A 17,172-nucleotide genomic window follows, 5' to 3' on the forward strand; every position below is an offset into this window, starting at 1 on the left:
GTTACATAGAAAATTGATTTTAAACTTTTCCTCAGTTTCTAATATTTGAATTTTTTTAGTGCTAGTGAAACTAAATTACTGTCTATATAAGCAAATTTGCATATTGTGAAAAATACAAATGCATACACATGTCAACCAGTGATTTTTTTTTTTTTTAGAAAGAAAAGAGGAATATTACTAGTCTCATTGAATGTTATTTTTGCCATGTAGTAAGATTGCTGTATTAGAAAAGAAATTCTTATTTCTCTGACTTACTTGGAATTAATTCACATTAAAAGTTTTCTTGTGTGAAGCTCTGAGAAAGCTGAGCCCATAAGTGAGTGGATGGACTCTGATCTCCATGATTTAGCGTTCTCCCATCGGTTTTCTCTCAGTTGCTTTGTTCTTTTGCTTTTACTTTTGGCATTTGGACCAAACCCTGTGGTGCTCAGGGATTTCTTCTTGCTCTGTGCTCAGGGATCACTGCTGGTGGGGCCTGATAGACCATAGTGGATGCTGGGGATTTAATTGGGGTTAGCACGTGCAAAGCAAGTGCCTTTTCCACTGTGCTATCCCTCTGGCTCTTGTCTCAGTTCTTTGGATCATGCCTTCTTTGTAGGTCAGAACTCTTCTTGGCCTCATTCTTGAGGTTTGGACCACTTGCATTTTGAGCACCCACTGGGGTCTGAATTTGAATACTTGTGTTAGCATCTAAAAGATGCCCATAATATAAAAAAAGCTTTTAATTCTGTTTTATTTCTTCCACTTACTGGAATTTTTTTTTTAAAAAACACTATGTAATTATGTGACAAAACAAAAGTAAACCTCATCTTTATGATAATGACGTTGGACTGAGTGACAGAGGTCTTCAGTTGTGAGGATTTTTTTCCCCTTTGCCAATTAAAATTGGATCACATCTGATGGTGGTTAGCATCATCTGCAGTGCTGGAGATTGAACTGGCCTTGACTGGGAAGGTGAGCACCTTACCCTGCATACTGTTGCTCTGGCCCTTGGTTGTGTGTTCTGTTTCTTCTCTTTTGTTTTTCATCTGGGGTCTAACCCGACAGTGTTCAGGCTTTAATCATGGCTCTGCACTCATGATTACTTCTGGCAGGCTTGAGGGGGGCCATATCTGTTGCCAGGGATTGAGCCCAGTAAGCTATGTGCAAAGCAAATGCTCTAGCCATGGTACTATTGCTCTAAGTTTTGAGTTCTTATTTGAGTTACTGGAGAAGCTCCTTTTTAGGACATTTGTTGTAGCCTCCATGGATCAATTCATAATTTCTGGATGTAGGCCCGGACACTTGTAAATTTTTAAAGAATATTGTGATATTTGAATATAACCACAGAACCATTATATTAAAAAAAAAATGAGAGTCCCTTGGAGGGCATTATCAGCTATTCACTTTTATTTGAGTTAAACCACTTAATTGGGATTATTTGTTACAGGAGAAGTATTCAGTGCATAGCTATTGCTATTTATATAAAATTATACATTTATATAAAATTTAATGTACATAATTTTATTAATAGTTATAACTACTCAGATTAAATGACTTCTCCAAAGTCCTGTGGCCAGAAACTGTTAACAGTGGAGATAGACTGTGGTTTCTTTCCAGTTTGGTGGCTTTTGGTTTTTTTTCCCCCTCTTTTGGTACACTCAAGTCAGTAGTACTCAGGGACCTTGGGGGCCAATCAGCCAATTGACCAGAAGGTTTAATGTTACGAAATGGTGATGTGGCCTTGTCCCAGTTGTGATTTGGGGACCTCCAGGGTTACACTCTGTGATTCTGGGGGGTGGGGAGCATGCAGTGTTTTGGGCTCAGTCTCACGTTCTTAGCCATGCAAGACATGCACCTCCGACTCCTGAGTTTTCACCCCACCCCTGTTAGAATTTTCTTTTAAGGTTACATAACTACAAATACAATGTCATAATTACAAAATACATTTAAGAGTCCCATAAAACATGCTCGCCCATTTATATCTCTATTCTTCTCTCTCTAGGATCTTCACATTTCTAAGAGGCTTTTTTTATGATCCTGAACCCTGTAATCTCTTAATAACAGATTTTTTGCAGAATGGCGCCTACTTTTACTCTTGGTGTTATTCAGAAATCAGACTCTCTAGGGTAGTAGCTGATCTACTGAACTTTTTTTTTAAGCAAACGTTTTGTTGAAATACTACCTTTTATGAAAAGTCATAATTGCTCATCTGCATGTATTTCTACAAAATGAATATACCCATGTAGCTCATCCAGATCAAGACATTGAAGCTTCCCTTTGAATAGAAGGAATCTGCTATTCTGCTGAGGCAATTATAGCCTATTCAGAGTAGAAAACCAGGTAACTATATTTTATATGAATGCACTATACAGTGTTGGTAAAAGCCAGCTCATCCCAGGCAAATCTTTGAAAATCTAGTGCTTGGCTGTATAATTGAAAATGTTAAGTACTCATGGCTGAGTTTACCTGTATGAGCAGTTGGCTAAACAACTTTTTAGTAATCCTTTGTAAAGGGTCACGAAGAAAGATAATAATATGGCTTTATTTTGGCAGTGGTGACAAATTTCTCTTGTTACTGAATTTCTTGCTTATTGATTAAACTTCCTTTTCCTCCTTTATCCCATTTTCTTCTTATTTGTTTCTTAGATCTTTTGAACTGCTTGGCAATTGGAGCTAAAACTACTTCTCTTGAGCCAGAGACTTAATTTATAGATTTGTGGAAGGTTAACATAGGTGTTTTGTAGGATAATACTCCAAATATTCTTGTTTTACTGATACTGAATTCAAGTGGAGTTGTTTGTTTTCTAGATCATAGTACCATATCCTCAAGTCCTACCTAATAAGATACAAGGAAGGTCCTTCTTGTTTTAGTAGCTCAGATTTGCAGTGCCACGACCACCACCCCCATGTTCCCCCGCTCCCCCCCCCCTTTTTTGGTTATATTTCTGACTGTGTGGATATCTCGAACATGGTTTCTGACTTTAGAATCCTGCCTTTCCCATCTCTGCTTCAGGGGCTCAACAGAATGCTTTATTGGCTGTCATTCACTCCTTCTGCACTAGTAATAAGCTTGAACTTTGAGGATACTTAAAAAAGTTCTACTGTGAGACTTGTGTTTCAGTGACTGCCAAAACTAATTTGCTGTGTTTTAAATATTTTATACTTTTGGCTCTCAGTGATTCAGCTCAGGGCTCATACATATGAAGCATGCGCTCTACCATTGAGCAACATCCTTGGTCTGTAATTTACTGTTTTGATTCCTCAGCAAATTGAATTATAAATTTTTTCTAAGTTTTTTCTCATGTCTCTCACTGCTCATATTAACCATGGAAATTTTCTCTTTATATGTTACATATGAACAAACAGTGATTGAGAAGCCAAAGTGGTTACGAAGTGGTAGTTGAAAGGTATAAGAATGTCAACATCCAGGAGTCACCCTTTCTGGGCCAGTGATTGCCAAGGAACTACCCTGATGCATTTGTTCATTTTGCAATCACACACCTACTCTCATTCACAACTGAGTGTCCTCAATTACTGATTCCTGCCTCCCACCCTCCTTCAGTGGAATTTGGTTGTAGTGACTAGAAACGCACACCAGGTCTCATTTTCTGAGTGTATCTTTACTCATACCAAGAGATTTTATTGGGTCTAGGAGTATTTCTTTGTTCCTTAAATCAGGAGCCCATGGTGAGGACAAGTTGGGTTGCCTCTCAGGTTTTTCAGAAGCAAAGGTTATTTATCTTCTGATTAGGTTCTGCCAAACTTTGTGCCATGTCAAGTCATTAGACCAAACCTTTTGCCTTTGAAGATAAAGGCACGTTTTGCTTTCTATGACCAATCTTAACTTACTTTGACTGTTGGTAAGTGGGGACAGGTTGATTTCCGTAGAAGGTAGGACATCATCGTGTCTGGCACCATATCAATTGTTTTAAGTCTATCAGATTTAACATACTGTGAAGGAGTTCTAAAATGGAAGCATGGTTAGTAAATTATTGAGGCATGATTCCAAACTGTGGTAGTGATAGTTCAGATTGGCAGGGCAGGGGGCTGAAGAGATAGTACAGTGGATACTGGATTTGCCTTACACGCCACTGACCTGGGTTTGATCCCTGGCATCCCATATGGTCTCCCAAGCACGTCCAAGAGTGATTCCTGAGCACAAAGCCAGGAGTAACTCCTGAACATTGCTGGGTGTGTGCCATCCCATTCATTACCCCACAAACAAACAACTAAATTGGCAGGGCATATATATATGTGTGTGTGTGTATATATATATATATATTATGGTAACGTATAGAATTATTGAATTAGAATGATGTCAGACCACACTTAATATTTGGATGTATGGGAACAAGTTTAGATAGGACATTGGTGAAGTAGGAAGTTAATTTACAATTTCACTCTATATTAATGGCTTCCATGCGCAGGGCTTATTAGGAGTTGTGCTCTAATATAGGGTTATACTAAGAAAAGAGGGACCAAGAAATTGGCTGGGTTTTGGGTAAAATGGAAAAAAATGGTGGGATGCTGGGTATGGTAAAACTGTCTTAAACTCTGTACTATAAATGTGTGTCTGTCTTTCCCATTTGGCAAGACTTTCTGCAGTGTTTCTGCCTCAGTGTTGTTTGTTAACTGGATTGTAATGTCTTGAAAGGGCATGGACACTAGCATGGACGCTATCCTGTTTCATTAGCATCTAGAGTAGCCTGGTGTCCACAGTGGTTGCCCACTATTATTAGTTGATGATGATTAGTGAAGCTGAAGCTATTTTTTAAACAGGGCCCAAGGGATGCAGACAGTGATGAAAACGACAAAGGTGACAAGAAGAACAAGGGTACGTTTGATGGAGATAAGCTAGGAGATTTGAAGGAGGAGGGTGATGTGATGGACAAGACCAATGGTTTACCAGTGCAGAATGGGATTGACGCAGACGTCAAAGATTTTAGGTTTGTATGTTTTACACTTCTGAATTTGGGGCCTATGGATTTGTTTTGTTTTTCTTTTGTTTTTCCCCTTTATTAAGTACAACAATTGGGTCCAGTGTAGGCCATATCATAAATATTGTAAATTAACTGGTAAGATAAAAATTTTAATAGCTGTCAATTCCAGTTGCTTTGCTAATAGGCGATTTGCATTTGTGTCGGGCTCTTTTATTGGCAGAATGATCCCACAAAAGTTACTTCATTGATTCTCACATATCAAAATCACCTGTAATGGGTGTCTTGGACTTTTCCTCACTTTCTCCCAAATCACTTAGAGAACCTAGTTTTTGTATGGAGGTGTGTTATATCCCCCTTGTGTATTAGTGTAGAGGGATAGTTGAGAACTTAAATATCTTTTTTTTTTTTTATTTTTTGGGTTACACCCAGTGATGCACAGGGGTTACTCCTGGCTCTGCACTCAGGAATTACCCCTGGCGGTGCTCAGGGGACCATATGGGATGCTGGGAATCGAACCCGGGTCGGCCGCGTGCAAGGCAAATGCCCTACCCACTGTGCTATTGCTCCAGCCCCCTTAAATATCCTTTCATTTGACTTTTATAAGCTCCTTTAGAGGTAGGTGCTTGAGGTACCGGGTTGCTGATTTTTTCAAAACCAAGGAGTGATGTAAATTGCATGTCTTTCACCATGTTCCTTTCAGGGATACCTCTGATTTCATCTCTGGTCATGACTAATAACAGAGGTTTTACCATATTAATATTACAAAGTATTGAGATAATTTTGTCTTCCATATTTGCCTATTATTCATTTATGTAGGTTATCTTTAGTGATGTTATGTGATTTAAAGAAATCCAAAAATTCTTTGACAGTATGTACAAATAGAGAATTCATTTTGAATAATTTTAATATTAGTCTGTGCACACAAGCACAAATACTCTCCTAATGTCCTCCAAAATTAAAATATAGTTTGATAGTTTGAATTATTGTTTTTAGAACATTGCTTAATTGTTTTGTGTTCCTAATTTTACTGTGTTATCTTCTGGGAGAATAATTATTATTTTCTGGATGATTTGAGTTACAGAATAATAAACACTTACCAAAAGGTCTTACAGATGAGTTTAGGTGCCCTCTTTACCCTGATTCTCAAGTAGCTTGAAGCAGTGTTCTGTGGCATCTGATTGTGTGAAGAGGAGGAAGTGACTATAGCGTGTGTGTGCGTGTGTGTGTTTGTGTGTGTGTGTGTGTACACACGTACATGTGCACATGTACATGTGTTTGTGAAGGAATGTGGCTATACCAACTACAGGACTTTATGGGGGATAAAGGGTATAGAAGGTAGACTTAGGCTACAATCCTGACTAAAATATCATATTACTTTGCATTTGATAATGCAAGTATGTCATATCCCTTAGGTGTGGTAGTGTAAAGAGACATAATATAATCATATAATGTAAATACAGCCTTAAATCTCTTTTTTTTTCTTTTTGTTTTGTTTTTCGGACCACACCCAGTGTTTCTCAGGGTTCACTCCTGGCTAGGCTCAGGGGACAATGTGGGGTGCTGGGATTTGAACCCGGGTCAGCTGCATGCAAGGCAAGCACTCTACCTGCTGTACTAGCACTCCAGCCCCCTAAATCCTTTTTATGCATGTGATTGTTTCTGTGTCCTGGTTATCTAGGACAGTACTTGTTGTGTCCCAGGATATTTATAAATAAATTCCTTTCCCTCTTAGGAGTGTCCTCACCTCATTTACATAATAAATTATGTCTTCACATTAATTTTAATTTTTAGGTGTCTCTTTAGGTGCATATGCCAGACAATTTTATTTTATTTTACTTTATTTTAGTTCTTAGGCCACACACCTTGTGATGCTCAGGGTCTCCGGGCTCTGTCCTCTGGGGTTGGTCCCAGAAATGCTTTGGGGACCATGTGGTTGCCGAGAGTTCATGACCAGGCTTCCTGTTGAACTCTATCCTCTGAGCAATTTTGTAATGATGTGCTTCTCTAGTTTCTTATATGTATAAGAGGAAATTGTTTAAGAATTGGTTAGCATATGCAAAAAATTGATTAAAATTTTACAAAATAGAGTAGTAGATGTGGAATTTTTCACAAGAATTATTTATTGCATTGCTTATATTTAAAGGGTAAATGTTGCTTTTGGGGGACATATTTTAGTACCTGTATTTAGGGATATCTTATGGATGCCATCAGCAGTGGTTTTTTTCCCCCCCAATTTTTCCCATGTAGATAGATCTCTGTAATAAGGTGATTATAAATACGGGTTGATTTTAATGTGAACACAAGTCAGAGAAGATTTATTTTACAGGTTCTAGAATGTAAGCACCCTGAAGACTCAGGTTATTTTATGGAATTAGATTTAAGTACTATTGATAATGAGCTATATCAAAGAAATTTCCCTTATTCTTGGGTTTCTACAGTGTCCCTCCCTGCAGAAAATAAGATTTAATGCCCTTTATTTCTCTGTTTAGCCGTACCCCTGGTAATTGCCAGAACTCTGCTAATGAAGTGGATCTTCTGGGTCCAAACCAGAATGGTTCTGAGGGCTTAGCCCAGCTGACCAGCACCAATGGTGCCAAGCCTGTGGAGGATTTCTCCAACATGGAGTCCCAGAGTGTCCCCTTGGACCCCATGGAACATGTGGGCATGGAGCCTCTTCAGTTTGATTATTCAGGCACGCAGGTACCTGTGGACTCAGCAGCAGCAACTGTGGGACTTTTTGACTACAATTCTCAACAACAGGTACTGTGTGTGTCTCTGTTATTTTCTCTGTTTTCTGTGTTATTTAAGTAAGAATGGGATATGGGAGGAGAGTGGCATTATTTCGGCATTCACTAAGCAACTCAGTAGTCGGTGAAGCCGCTGGATCTTCCCCATCAAGAGGCTGGATCCATGTTGAGGTTGCTGGCAAGAGACCGTCCTCTGCTGTGTGTGCTTACCCATTGTCCCAGGGCTGGGGAGTGGGTGAAGTGGCATTATCTCTTACAGTCTCTTAGATGCTAACGTTATCTCTGGGAAGATTCATGTGTTTGTGATTGTGATGCTATTGTTTGTGTAATTATATGGTCTACTACAGAAAACAAATATTTCTGGTTCAAAAGAGAATATGTTGGTGAAAAAAAAATCACTCAGTATATAAGATTACAGGGAAATTACTTGGCTGGAAAGCAGTCCGATGGACAGTAAATTTCTGATATTTAAGGTAACACATGAACTAGACTTAAAGATTGAAATCTCATTTTGAAATTAAAAAATGACATATCTTAACTGGAAATTGACTTTGGAGATTGGTTGTACCATGCTATCCTTTTAGCTTTTATCATAAATAGTTAATTTTTAAGTGAATTTTGATTGATTGGTAACAGAGTTAATCATAGGAAGGTAATGAAAAGGAATTCTTTAAAAGAAAGATGTGAGATGTATGTATACCTGTTAGAGGACCATATTAGGCTTAATGAACAAATCTATTTTTCAGAGAGTGGACACTACTTGCTCTTTTCAGGGCAGTCCCTGTAGCTAGGTCCACCTTTCCATAACAGTGAGTATTTTGGGTGTCCTTTCTCTTCTCTGTACCAGGTTTCACCACATACTTGGAGATTTTCTGCCAAGAATTTTTTTTTTTTAAACAGTGGGGCACAGACATTACATGAAGCTCCTTCAAAGGGTTATATGCCAGTTTTTTGACTGATAAAAATAACAGGGTGTGACAATTTTACAATGAATTATCAGAAACACACGTATATTACTACTCTGCAACTTTAAGAATGAATCCTCAAAACTTCAGTTTCTGGTGAAATTAGAAAACTACTTCTACTGAAGTTGCTTCGGGTGCTAAAGATATATTGAAAATCAAGATATTGCACTGCATTAACAAATACAGGTCTACGTGTTACTATGACTGACTTATCTGGCTTAGTTTATTAATGTGGCAATTTCTCTAAATTGAGCTGCATGAGTGTGAGTTATTCTTCAGGATCTTCTGGTTTAGTTGTATCAAGAAGTTTGCTTTTTTGAGTAAGATTGTTTCATTTAGACAAACATAAGGAAAGTCAGGGAGAAGTACATATCCCAAGTTGTGATACAGGCAACAGAGAATGGATGTGTCGAAAGTTTTATTTGAAATTTTTCTTTTATCCTTTCTTGGTCTGAACTTCTTGGAGCTCTTACAACTAACTTTTGCTATTTTTTACCTCTTAGCTTCCACTTCTAATCTGACCTGCTATAATTTTCTTTGTTTTTCTTCCTCTTCCAATCCAACCTATTACAGTTTTTTGTTATTTGACTTGTTTTTGCCTTCAACCTCTTAAGAAAAAAATCTGATTCTCTGTCATTTAGTTGTTCTTTAATTCATAATCACATTCTTTCTTGAGGTATTGATCTGTGGTTTCCAAATAATTTTTACCTAATTTTGGGAGGCTGAATAATTAACAGATCTTGAATAGAAAGCATATTTTCCTATACGTATAAGCACATTAAATCATTTTATCAAAGTAATTATTTTACATTACCCACTTTGATTTAAAACCTGGGGGACCTTCAGCAATATCATGTTTTGGCAATTTTTGAAGCTCAACATTTTATTTTGAATTTTTGCCCCCTAGAAGAAGTGTGTGCAGTTTCTTAAATACGAATCTCTCTTTTTCACCCCAAAAATTTCTCTGAATTTCTTTTAATAGAAACTATTTTGCGGGGGCCGGAGCTATAGCACAGCAGGTAGGGCATTTGCCTTGCATGTGGCCGACCCGGGTTCGATCCCCGGCATCCCATATGGTCCCCCAAGCACTGCCAGGAGTAATTCCTGAGTGCAAAGCCAGGAGTAACCCCTGAGCATCGCTGGGTGTGACCCCCCCAAAAGCAAAATAAATAAATTAATTAAATAGAAACTATCTTGCTTCACTAAAAATTTTTTTTGTTTTCAATTTTGAAAGTTAAATTTTTGTTTGGTTACAACTTCCCATACATATCTTGGTGGCCTGCAACATAGGGAGATTGCTCTCCAGGTTCTCCACCATTGTATGACATGATCACAGTTCTTTTTTCCTGTGGTCCATCATTCTTGCTTTTATGAGTACATGACTTATTTGCATTCAAGGCACCCTGACAGGATGTGTGGGAACCTAATGACCAATGACATATCTTTGTTATCCTTAAAATACTATAGAGCCAACAAGAAGGAAGAATGCTTTTCCTATTAAAAATTGATGTTTCCAGGCTGGAGCCATAGCACAGTGGATAGGGCTTTTGCCTTGCACATGGCCGACCTGTGTTCAATTCCCAGCATCCCATATGGTCTCCAGAGCACCATCAGGGGTAATTCCTGAGTGTATGAGCCAGGAGTGACCCCTGTGCATTGCCGGATGTGACCCCAAAAGAAAAAAAAATTGATGTTTATTCTACATTTTATTTCTTCATATTTTTTATCAATTTTATTCCCCTTCTACTTCTATTCATTTAAATTCTTCTCATTCTTGGCACATAGCAGTTAGCTTTCTTGATGTCCAAATCTAAAAGTTGTTATTGATTCACTTTTTCTATCTTTATTTTTGAGGGGTATGGGGCCACATTAAGTGGTGCTCAGGGTTCTAGGCTCAGATATCACTCCTGAACGGGCTCCGGGGACCACATGGGTTGCCAGGGTTCGAACTGGCATTGGCCATGTGAAAGGCAAATGCCCTACCCGCTGTACTGTCTCTCCCACCTCAGAATGTTTTTTGAAGAGACAATGTGATCTGCTTTGGAGTTTGGATTATTAAATTCTTTGTCTAGCCACTGTTATTCTAAACTCTTATACCTTTTTAGATTTGTTGGCAGATTTAGAGATCTCCCTGCCATGTGTGCAAGTTCACGCGCCTGCACCTGGTGGTGCATGGACGCTACTCCCAGTGTGGTATTCTGAGGTGGCTCCTGGCAGTGTTCAGGGGGACCTTGTGGTGCCAGGGATGAACCCAGGCTCTTAAAATGCATAGTGTGTGCTCCAATTCTTTGAACTGTCTCTCTGGGCAGATTTAAGTGTTCTTAAACCCCCCCCTTTTTTTTTCTTTTTGGGTCATGCTGGTGATGCTCAGGGGTTACTCCTGGTTCTGCACTCAGGAATTACTCTTGGCAGTGCTCAGGGGACCATATAAGATGCTGGGAAACAAACCCAGGTCGGCCACTTGCGAGGGAAATACCCTACTCGTGCTATTGCTCCAGCCCCACAGATTGATGTTTTTAAAAATTTATTTGACTTATCCCAAGAACAAAGATTTCTAGTGAAGAAGCCCTAATTTTCTGCAGGTTGAAACTGGCACCTCTGGAATATTCTTAACCTTTTTGTTTTTCTCCCTTCCCCCTCCCTTTTTTTTTTCCGGAGTGGGGGGGGTCTCCTGCATCCAGCAGCGAGATTGAACCTGCATCATCTGCATGCAAGACAAGCATCCTACCTGCTCTGCTATTGCTCCAGTCGACTGTCACCTTTTCCCCACACTCTTCCTCCATTATCTTTTCCTTTATCCTGGGAACAGTGAACAGCTCTGTGCATAAATAATGTGTTCAGAGTATTTTATGTTACAGTAACTAAGCATTAGTTTTAATGTTATTTATTTTTGGTTTTGGAGCCATGTCTACTATGCTCAGAGTTTACTCTTGGCTCTACACTCAGACATCGCTCATGGGACCATATGGTATACTGGGGATCAAACCTGGTTAGCTGTGTGCAAAGCAAGCGCCTTACCTGCTGTTCTATCACTCCATCTTAATGGTTTTTATTTTTAATAGAACTAAATAGTTGTTAGGGTGAAAGTAGATTTTCCTGTCCTGGTGGGTTCTTGAGAATTGTATGAAATATTTGCACACAAAACTTGAAAGGTTAAGAAATTAGAGTTTTTGTTCAGTTTAAGTAGATGGGCCAGGTCCCTTTCCAAATGTCCAGGCCTCTTTTTTACCCACATGCAACATCACTTATTCTGTCTGACGATGCCTGATCTAGTGTACCACTTCTATAATCCTCTCACTGATCCCTTCTTGGATTGTACCTCTTGGATTCCCTGATTTAATCTCCAGCCACGGTCACATGCATGTGGGCAAGATCCCTGCCTTAACTGTACCCCAGCAGTTCCTGTTGTCTTGGCTTTTCTAATCCCAGCCTTGCCCCTAATGCTTATGGGATACCCGTGAACTCTGTACCCCAGAAGTTTCTGTTTATCCGGCTTTCCTTGTTTCTGGCCACCACCACATATATGTGGGTAAGATGCCTTGTCTGGGCGTCTGAACCCTGCCCGGGTATCTTGTCCTGTCTGGGTCTCTGAGGCTAGCATGTACTTGACCATCTGTTCATGCGTGCAGACTCTACCTGATCCTATAGTCCCTCATGGCACATGTGGAAAGAGCATGAGGAGAGCTCCAAGAGAGCAGGACTGGCTGGACTGGCTGGAGGCTGCCTTTCATGTGCTTTCATGTCTCCCACCCACAGTTATTCCATTGTCTCCTCTAGATACTTTTTTGGTGGGTGAGATTTAAGTGACCACCTAAATTCACCTGGTGCTCCACCCTTTCATTCCCACTGTATCAATTATATGTGTTTTCCTTAGTATGTTTCAGAAAATTATTACCAGGTGTCATTACGACTTGGTCAATCTAGCAGAAACCAACAGTGAGGATGATGTTGGTATGATTAACCAGATTAATTGTTGGTTTTTAGTTTTAATTTAGTACACTAAATTGGGTGTTTATAAATTATAAATTATTTATAAAATTGTGTATGTATATATGTACTAAACTCACTCAAGCATGAATTTTAGCCAATAAATTCCAAAAATGTAATTGAAGTACTGTATGCATTCTTCTGCAGCCATGATCTAAGGCAGAGGATGTTGGCATGCGTTGCTTTTTTAAAAAATGTGATAGTGGGCTGGAGTGATAGCACAGTGGGGAGGATGTTTGCCTTGCACGCGGCCGACCTGGGTTCGATCCTCTTCGTCCCATATAGTCCTCCGAGCACCGCCAGGAGTAATTCCTAAGCATCGCCAGGTGTGACCCAAAAACCAAAAAAAAAAAAAATTATAGCAATTAAACATATTTTTTGAGGCCATGTGTGTATCTAGTTTAAATTTAGATATTTGTTACATATGTAGCTTTTCAGTTTTCAAATGGGAGAGATTATTCTAGCATGTGTTAAAATGATGGTTTTGACTGACAATTGGGTCAAGTAAATGATACCTTTATTTTATTTTTGTTGGAATTTTATATAGTTTTTCTTCAAAAGAAACTAAAGTACTTGATGGAAGGATGTTTTGTATTTCCACATCAACTAGATATCATTTATTTTAGATTGGAATATATACTAAAGAAATGTGGGGGATTTAAAAGAAAATTGGCAGCATGGGCCCTCTGTGGTAGAGCCATATCTTGCATATCATTACATAGTAAGTCACTGGTGACACTGATTTGCATAGTTGGGATTTATGGCGTGTGTGTGTGTGTGTGTGTGTGTGTGTGTGTGTATGTGTATACATAGCCATTAACTGGTAAACAGCAAGAGTTTACAGTGCATTTCCTTCCTTCCTTCCTTCCTTCCTTCCTTCCTTCCTTCCTTCCTTCCTTCCTTCCTTCCTTCCTTCCTTCCTTCCTTCCTTCCTTCCTACCTTCCTTCCTACCTTCCTTCCTTCCTCCTTCATTTTGGGTCACACCTGGCAATGCTCAGGGGTTACTCTGCACTTAGGAATCACTCCTGGCAGTGCTCAGGGAACCATATGGGATGCTGGGAATTGGACCTGTTGGACCTGGGTCAACTGCGTGCAAGGCAAACGCCCTACCCACTCTGCTATCGCTCCAGCCCCAGCAGTGCATTTTCTTTGGTGATAAATGGCATATTTTTCTTTTGCTAACTTCATATTTAGATCTTGCTTCCCCAGGGCTGGAATGATAGTACTTGCCTTTGATGCGGCCAACCCGGATTCAATCCCTGTAAAATCCTCTCCCCCATCTTTTACTCCAGATTAAGAATAATGTGTTTATGTCATAATTAGTATTCATAATAGCTGTTAGCCTGTTGCTTTCCTTTTTATAAGATGTTGACTGCATATCATATTGTTTTTGACTGCCTTGATTCCATTCCAGTCATTTTGTAACTTGCTTTTGTAGTTAGTTCCCAAATTATGCCTTGAATATTTCTTATTCGGTACCATAATAAATTGACATATTTCTTTCGTGCATTCCATTTCTTTGACAACTTAAAATTCTACCCAAGTAAATTGTAACCTTTTGTGGATTATTTACCAGCTTTAACATAAGCACAGTTAGAAACATAAAGTGAGATTTCACAATGTTCTCTTTCTCCATTTCTGTGGCTGACATTGTGAAAATGTAGAAAATATTAACAGAGCTCAATGCTTTAGCCAGCAGATGGCATATGTATGAAACTCCCAGGATATCTATAATCTGTGTTATAATCAAATCCACTATACATGCTTAGTTTACATTTGTAAATTGTTTACTGGAAAGGCTCTTAGAAAAACAATTCCATGTTATTAAAATAATCAGGTATTAATCTCAATGTGGCCTTTTAAGGAAAGGGCCTGCATGTTTTTATTTATTTGTATATTTACATAAGTGGTACTGGGGATCAAACCCATGTCAGCTTCATGGAAGGCAAGCTTCCTACTACTCTGATAACCCTCTGGCCTCCAAATAGTCTCTTTATGTTTCCATTCTCCTTTCCTTCCTTGATACGACGGCTGCATATGCAAGGTATGCACCCTACCACTGAACCATATCCCTCACATAAATCCCTACTTTTAAAGTGACAGTGGGGTTGAGAAGCCCAAACTGACTAAATGTAGGTTGTGTTCTCTGTGTATTGGTATGCCATATTTACAGATACAGTACACACATGATTAGAAACATAAAGTGAGGTAATGCAGATGGAATGACACTGAAGTACTGTCTCTTCTCTCCTTTTTCCTCCTCTCAACTTGTATTCTCTCTTCCCCTTTTCCTCCCCTCCTTTTCTGCCACACCTGGCAGTGCTTAGGGCTTACTGAGGGATCACTTCTGGCAGGGTTTGCGGTATGGAGTGCAAAGGATGGGACCCATGTTGTCTATATACAACAACAGTACCCTACGCATTGTACTATCTCTCTGGCCCCTGTTGCTTTTCTTATTTAAATTAGTTTTTGTGCCACATCAAGTGGTGCTCATGGCTTACTCTTGACTGAGCTCAGGGATCATTCCTGGCATGGCCAGGGGACCATATGGAGTGCAGCGAGTTGAACCTGGTTCAACTGCGTGCAAGGCAAGCATCCTCCTGTATTCTGTCTTTAGCCCTGGAGTGTCATTTCTGACTGACATTGCATAACGGTAAGAATTATGTTTTGAACATACCATCTTTATTCCTTTAGCTCCCTATCATAGCATTAATAGCTGCTGAGAAAGTTTGTTGACTGAAATGAGTTATTTTCATCTGGTGCAAAGGGTAGAAGGTGAATAGGCTAGCTGAACAATCTGAGATATTCAGTGTCTCCAAAGATTTTAGACTTTTTGAGATTCCAGAGATATATTTCTATCTTGGAAAACAGAATCTTTTTTGGGCGGGGGGGGGGGGGGTTACTCCTGGCTCGTGCACTCAGGAGTTGCTCCTGGCGGTGCTCAGGGGACCATATGGGATGCTGGGAATTGAACTCGGGTCGGCCGAGTGCAAGGCAAATGCTGACCCACTGTGCTATCACTCCAGCCCTGGAAACCAGAATCTTTTCCTTGGGAAAATTTGGGAAGTACTTAGGTTTTTTGTTTTCGTTTGTCTACCGACTGCCCCTGTTGATTGGACTGCCACAAAATAACACTCCTTTAGGTAAAACAACTATTGTGAAATCAAATTACAAATCACAGTTAACATATAGTAGTGATTGGTTCCTTCCCTGGACTAAACAAGTGTTCTGATACTTTGTATAAAATATTTCAATATTTCTTGGGAAGATATTTAATGAATGCCTAGAAGATAGTGCTATTGATGGATGGAGTGATAGTACAGTGGGAAAGGTGCTTGTGATGCATGTGACTGACCCTGCTTTGATCTTCAGCATCCTGTGTGGTCACTGAGTATCACTAGAAGTATTCCTTGAGTAAAGAACCAGTACTAAGCCCAAGTGTGGTCCAAAAATCAAAACAAAAAGAAGTACCTTCTTTAATTTGTTTGGTTTTGGTTTTGGACCACATCTGGTGATGCTCAGGGGGTTATTCCTGTTTCTGCATTCAGGGGATGACTCCTTGCAGTGTTCAGGGGACCACATTGGGTGCTGGAAATTGAACCTGGGTCCGCCACATGCAGTGCAAGATCCCTGCACACTGTACCATTGCTCAAGCCCCAAGAAGTGCTATTTTTTGCCATCATATGAATCTTCTTTTTCTTTCTTGGTTTTGGGGTTACACCTGGCAATGTCCAGGGTGTCCTTCTGGCACTGCTCCAGAGACTATGTGTGGTGCTGGGGATCATACCCGGGTCACCTGTGTCCAAAGCAAGATCTTTTCCCTTGTACTCTCTCTTTGGTATGAAACTTTTCTTTACCTTTGAAAAAAAATTCAATTAAGGTATTTTTGATATCTACACAGGATTACTTTTGACTCCCACACAATAAAAGTAAATTTTAAGATTGATGATATGGATTTTTTTTATTTTATTTATTTTTTTATTTTTTTATTTTTTTTTTGCTTTTTGGGTCACACCTGGCGATGCACAAGGGTCACTCCTGGCTCTGCACTCAGGAATTACCCCTGGCGGTGCTCAGGGGACCATATGGGATGCTGGGAATCGAACCCGGGTCGGCCGCGTGCAAGGCAAACGCCCTACCCGCTGTGCTATCACTCCAGCCCCCTGATGATATGGATTTTTTTAAAATGAACATATAAAAGTAGAATTAACAAAGGAAGGTTGTTCAAAGTATTCACTTTTTGATTTGAAATTAGTCTCATACTTGATATAGAAGTAGTCAAATTATAGAAGTAAATATCTTTCCCTTACGATAACATTTGAAGACCAGTTGTAAAGATAATGAAGCTGAGTTTTTTTTTTTTGCTTTTTGGGTCACACTCAGCGATGCTCAGGGGTTACTCCTGGCTTTGCACTCAGGAATTACTCCTGGCGGTGCTTGGGGGACCATATGGGATGCCGGAGATCGAACCCAGGTCGGCCTTGTGCAAGGCGAACGCCCTACCCACTGTGCTATCACTCTGGCCCCCAAAGCTGAGTTGGTTTGACATT

The 17,172-nt window shown here is 39.6% G+C and overlaps 1 protein-coding gene across 13 annotated transcripts in view; it reads left to right on the forward strand.

Annotated features, from left to right (window-relative positions):
• PUM1 (pumilio RNA binding family member 1) overlaps positions 1 to 17,172 on the forward strand; it is a 143,764-nt gene that overhangs the window by 70,819 nt on the left and 55,773 nt on the right. For all 13 annotated transcript variants that reach the window (XM_055138323.1, XM_055138326.1, XM_055138324.1 and 10 more), the window contains 2 exons: positions 4,762 to 4,928; positions 7,412 to 7,682. In XM_055138323.1, coding sequence (XP_054994298.1) covers positions 4,762 to 4,928; positions 7,412 to 7,682 — 438 coding nt within the window. The remainder of the gene's footprint in view (positions 1 to 4,761; positions 4,929 to 7,411; positions 7,683 to 17,172) is intronic.

Source organism: Sorex araneus, chromosome 5 (genome assembly GCF_027595985.1).
Source record: "Sorex araneus isolate mSorAra2 chromosome 5, mSorAra2.pri, whole genome shotgun sequence".
In the NCBI taxonomy this organism is placed as follows: domain Eukaryota; kingdom Metazoa; phylum Chordata; class Mammalia; order Eulipotyphla; family Soricidae; genus Sorex; species Sorex araneus.